The 6074-nt window shown below is 47.1% G+C and overlaps 1 protein-coding gene across 1 annotated transcript in view; it reads right to left on the reverse strand.

Moving 5' to 3' along the window:
• Positions 1-6074, reverse strand: part of RYR3 (ryanodine receptor 3) — a 366436-nt gene that overhangs the window by 21181 nt on the left and 339181 nt on the right. Inside the window, 5 exon segments of the mRNA XM_023752849.1 lie at positions 74-160; positions 1273-1441; positions 3208-3266; positions 5159-6025; positions 6027-6073. Coding sequence (XP_023608617.1) covers positions 74-160; positions 1273-1441; positions 3208-3266; positions 5159-6025; positions 6027-6073 — 1229 coding nt within the window.

The raw sequence follows: 6074 nt of genomic DNA on the forward strand, positions 1-6074 counted from the left end.
CTTAGCTCTAATTTCTATTATTTTTTAAAGAAGTAAAGTACATTTAGTAAATGACCTTTGAATGAAGTATCACCTTGTAAAAGAGCAGGATGAAGTTGATAGCGAAGGCTACAAACAGAGCGAGGAACCTCAGGTTGTAGAAATTCCTGGCCAGGTAATGCTGAAAAGGAAAGGACAGGCAGAGGCGAGGAGCTTTGCAAGGAAAAGGGAACTTCCTTCTTTCACACAGAAGTTTGCTCTGGTTAGAAGTTTACACGTGAATAGTTCTACTCTTTGGTAACCAGTATTCTAGGACAATTCTGGCCTTCTTGGGACTTATTTGAGAGAGGAACCAAAAATGATGATTTCAAAAAATTGCTTAGAGTGATGCTCAAAGGAACCCTGGCCCAGCTTGTCCTTCAGGGTGCCAAATGCCAGGCATGCCACCAGCAGACTCAAATGCTGCTATAAAGGCATGCGTGTGTGTGTGTGTGTGTGTGTGTGTGTGTGTGTGTGTGCATATACTGAGCACGTCACACAGAAATTAGTCTTTTGGGACATTATGGGTGATCTAAGTTCACAAAAGACCTCTCTGCAGTTCCTAGCCTGCATGCAACCAGACTGACCTCAGGTGCCTGGCCTTTTGTAAGTCACAGTCCCAGAGCCCCTACCTCTCCCTTCTCAGGGGCACCATTCCCGTCCTCACTGCCATCTTCTTGGGAAGATCAGCATCTGAGGACTAGGGTGCAGCTGCATGGGGAAAGCGCTCAATCTCCCTGTGGAGGGCTCTCACCGCAGGAGCCAGGGAAGCGGTTGCCCTGGCATCAGCAGCTGTACCTCAGGAGGCAAATCATCCGAGAACTGCAGAAGCTAGGCTGAGGGCTGATTGCATGTGGAAGAACAGCTTTTGGGGTCTGTTGTGAGAACCCACCTAACATAGGTAGATTCTTTCTGCATCCCTAATGGTCCAACTACTCGTGAACTTTGGCTGAGGAGCAGCTAAGTCCCCACATGACACCGCTAGGAAGAGGAATTCCCATACTGTCCGAGACAGCACAGGGCAGGGAGGGTACCCACAGCTGGGCAGGGGAGCTGGAGCACTTGGCTTTTGCCAGGTTGACCTCCATTGCATTTCCTCCAACACAAGAGGAGCAGGCAGAGAATTGAGAAGAGGAATGAGAAAGTGAGGAAGTATAACCAACCAAATTGTGAAACAAAATTGTGGTCATTTCTCTGAGGTTTTCCTTGGGCCAACTCCTGCCCCAGAGGTGGGCCCTGGGCTGGAGCGCTTACCAGTAACTTGGTCTGATAGATTTCCAGCCCTTTGAAGAAATTAGCCATGAAGGCTTCAGGCTTCTCGACTTTCTGGCCACGCCGCCGCTTCTTCTTTTTTGTCGCCTCTGCCCACAGGACCTTGGCTTGTTCTTCTCCGGCTGTCTCCTCCTTCTCCCCATCTTCCATGCTGCAGGAGCAAGAAACCCACTTAGCACAGAGGCCAGGGGGAAGCCTGGCCCAGACAGGGAGACTGAATTCAAGTCTGGTAATTCTTTCTTGGGAGGTGGAAACCTCAGCTCTTTATCACCCACGGTGCCTGGACATCAACTGTGCACTTAATGAGTGGTGTCCACTTTGATGAGCCATGGTCATAGGTGTACAATAGTTATCAATAAGTTTGTAGTCTTTTTCAGAAATTTGGCTTAACAACTTTTCTTCTTCTTCAGAAAAGTCCTTTATTATTTATTTTTTAAGACTTCATTTGAATTAGCAATAGTACCTATTCTCCAAATTTGTGGTAGGGATTAAATGAGATATTGTGTAAAAGACCTTAGCATAGGGCCTGGCATGTAATAGGTATTGAATATATTAGATATCATCATCATTAACATTATATAAAGTTATGAAATGTCAGTGTTTGATAATTTGGCCAGATGGTGAAATTCTGACTATTAGTGAGATTATAAAATTAACAAGATTAATAAAATGTGTTTATTGTATAGCTGGGATAAAAGAAAATGTACCCAGAGCATGAAAAATACCTATCTATATATATAAAAGCCTAAGTGACCCCTACAACTAAATGACTGGAACAACCAGAACGACAGGTCGACCAGTCGCTATGATGTGCAGATGCTCAACACAGGAGCTGCCCCCTGGTGGTCAGTGCACTCCTACAGCCAATCTCTCGCAGCCTCTCCCTCCGGCTGGCCAATATCCCATGGCCCCTCCACCCCCTGGCCCACCAACCTCCTGCGCCTCCCCCCCCAACACCCCCGCTAACCTCCCATGTCTCTGCTGCCCCCCTGGCCTGCCAACCTCCCACAGCCCCTCCCACCTGGCCAGCCAGCCCCCCTGATAGGCCTTGATGGGATCCCACCCATGCATGAATTCATGCACCGGTCCTCTAGTTTCTTATATTACTACTAGAGGCCCCGTGCATGAAATTTGTGCATGGGTGCAGTCCCTAGGTCTGGCTGTCAATCAAAACACAAGTGTCTGGCATGGAAGACAGGTCCCAGCTGACCTCTGGGCCCTGGGTAGCACCTGGGCCCCCGCATGCCCCCTATCCACCTGAGTCATGGTGCCCAAGTCCCCACATGGAGATGCTGTGAGCATGGCTGGATGCTGCGGGCCAGGGTGCAGCGTGGGCCTCTGGGCCGCCCAGTGGTGCCACATGGAAGCTGGGTGGGCAGTGCGCTCTCTCCCGGCCAGCCTCGCAGACCGGCTCCTGCATGAACCCATGGGGAACCTGACCAGCCCCTGTGGTCCCAGCGGCTGTGGCCCAGCTCTCCTGGAAGATGCCACACAGTTGTGGGCAGGCTCATTGTGGGAGCCTGGCACCTGAGTGTGGGGGCTTCTCCGATGTGCGAGCCCTGGCATCCCCAGGGAAAGGTAGCAGGGAGAGTAAGAACGAGCTCAGCAGACACCCCACATTCTCACCACACCTCTGTCCCTGTCACCTCTGCCCCCAGGTAGCTGGCAAGAGGTCACAGCGCATTGCCGACACCTGCCATGTTCTGTGCCACCCCCTGGTGGTCAGCGCACATCATAGTGAGCAGTCGAACTCCCGGTTTCCCTGGTAAAACGACCACCCAAGGGGACAATTTGCATATTAGGCTTTTACTATATAGGATAGCATTACTATAGCTATTTACCACAGCAATAGAATAGTAGATGCTATCAAGAACTGTCTAACAGGAGTTTGAGTCCTCGAAGCTACCAAGAACTTACTCTGCCTTCTCGGGTTCCACTTTTCCTTCTGAGTCATGTGCTGCTTTCATCTCTGCTGCCTAGACAAAAAAAACAGTCAGTCAAGTTCTCCCCAATCAGTGTGTTCATGGTGAAGAGCCATATCGCTGGCCACTTTCATCTCCTTGGTCAGAAGTCCCAATGGCTTTCTCTTCTCCTGCTTCTGCTTCTCTCAGGGTCATGGAAGGTGAGTGTCCTGCTACATATCCAGGTGCTCTGGAGAGATGCCAAGACAAAGACTTCAAATCTGAAAACTCCACTGCCCTCTTATTATTAGTCAACTCAAAGAGAAAACTTGCGCTCGGATACTGTCAGAGCCCGCAGCAGTGGTCCCATGACCCCATGGGGTCAGGGAGAGATGGTCCAAATCAGAACCTGCTTCAGACAGGATACGTGCCTCGTCTTTAATCCTCTTAGCACCCTCTCCCCTGAGTCCTCTGCCTGACGACCACTGCACTTCGAAGAAAATTCAAGCTCCTTACCGAGGCCTACATGGCTACAGGATCATGGCCTTTCATTCCATCCTCACCTTGCACCTCTTGATTCCTTACTTCCTACACCCAGACCTCATTTCCTTTCCTGGGACATTCCAAACCCTTCCCTGCACCAGGACCTTTGCACGAAGCATATCCTCTACCTGGAGTGTGACTGCTGTGTATGTGCCTGATATCCTTCAAGACATGGTTCATAGGACACCTTGTCAGAAGCCTCCTTGACAGTCCTATTTAAAGTAGGGCCCACATTCACTCTGTAACACATGTCCTTGTTCATTTATTTTAGCATGTGTCACAAATAATAATTACCTTATTTATTTGTTGTCTTCTTCCATTAGAAGTTAAGCTCTATTAAAGCAAAAATGTCTTTCTTATTAACTGAGTTTTCATAGCCTCAGAACACAGCTTGGCATGTAGCAGGCCTTGAATGAATCCAATTATGTTTATGCCCTGGGGCTACATCGGGGAGCCAAATGGAGTAAAGAAATTGATATTATAAAAATGCCTATGATTCTGATGCTTTCTTCCCTGATTCGCAAAGTCAGGTGAGAGTTCTCTCCTATACATATACTTAGCACCTGGCATTCGTCCTTCCTAATGTTCTTCATGCCTATACAGATTTATTCAATATCTCTCTTTTTCACTGAATTATAGGGACAATGCATTTTTCACTTACCACTGTATCCTCAGAGCCAAAAACAGTGACAAGCACATATTAGCTAGTTAATAAATATTAATGTAATGAATGAATAAAAGTTGTCTTTGGGCTCTGATCTCTTTACACTTCTCTCCATACCCTCTTTAGTGCTAGAATGATGCTGTGAGTTGGATGCTGCAACAGAGGGAAATACCCATGACCAAGGGTTGACCAAGGACCAATATCCATGACCAAGGGGCTCTGAATTACTGTTATCTTATTCTCTTAATCTAGTCGACTGACTCAAAGTCCAAATTTAATAGTGGCTGCATCACAATAATGAAATGTCCCAGCCGATAAGACTCAATGGGACACTGTGCTAAAATATATGATATCATCTGGACCTTTTGGGACACTGCAGAATTATTGTCTCACTAGAAAAACCTCCTGTTATATTATACCTGATTTTCTATGCTTTCAGTTTACTGAATGAACCTGTCTACCATGAGAACTAACCTTCTAATAAAAGTGTGGAAGTAAGGTGAGCATCACAGATCACCATGTTTGAACTCTACAATGTAAACTGAAGACCACCCAGCAATTAGACACCGAGGCATCCATTTACGACTTGCACCCCCAAGACATGGTAGAGCTAGAATGATGAGGTCAGGATAATCATAGGAGAGCTGGTGTCTAATATATTGTTGGCTCTCAGGGAATTGGTGTCAGTACTAGTTGCAAAATGTAGTAGCAAGTGTTTTTCTGGGCGTAAAGGAAGATGATGGAAACAAATTATGCTTACCTGTACTTTCCTTTTCTTCCGTACAGTACTCTCTAGTGTAGGGGGTTCATCCTTGCCAATAATCTCAGAGAGGTCACCCAAACCCACTTCTGGCCCATGCTTTGAGCCACCTTCTTTCTTGGAGTGGAATCCAAAAAGATCTGACATAATATCCGCATCTCCTTTCTCACCCTTTAAAAAGTGCACTAGTTCCGTGGTGATACCCGTCTCGGTCACTTCTGCCCTCTCAGCCTCCAAAACATCATCATGGATACCAAATTGGGTTGGATCAGGCATGTCCCCCAGGATCTTGGTCACCCTGATGTTCTTTGCCCCTTCTACCAGGCCCCCTCCAAACACTGTGTTCCAGAGGATCTGAAAGATTCCCCCCAAGATGGTGAAGAACAACTGGAACAGCCCCACGAACAACATCCAGAAGAACGAGAAGAACACCTTTACCAGCTCCTTCACAGTCATCTTTTTCACCTTCCTGTATTGCTTCCTGAGGTTCTTCAGAGTTACCCTCTTTAGAACGTTGGCAACATTTCTCTTCACTGAGGCACAGGCCATGGCAAATGCAGAGACAGACTCAAAGGATTTGTCATCCTCTTCTTCCCCCTCAATCTCTAATGTGTAAGAAGAGTCTTCATCTTCCTCCTCCTCCTCTTCTGGTCTGTCAGTTGAGTCAGATTCAGAGATCTGAGATGCTAACTGCATTTCAAAGATGGTATCCTCACAGAAGTTCACAAACAGTTCCATCTTTTCCTGTTCCCCACCTTCATTGACAACATCGAAGATGAACTGTCGCTTAGATTCCTTCACTTGGGGCTTTTCCCATTGAGTTCGACTGGATTCACTGATCTCAAAATAAACACGCTCAATTTTCTTTGGCACCACCCATAATCTCAATGCGTCCTAGGTATGGCTCGAAGTAAAT

Source organism: Myotis lucifugus, unplaced genomic scaffold (assembly GCF_000147115.1).
Source record: "Myotis lucifugus unplaced genomic scaffold, Myoluc2.0 scaffold_38, whole genome shotgun sequence".
NCBI classification, from domain to species: domain Eukaryota; kingdom Metazoa; phylum Chordata; class Mammalia; order Chiroptera; family Vespertilionidae; genus Myotis; species Myotis lucifugus.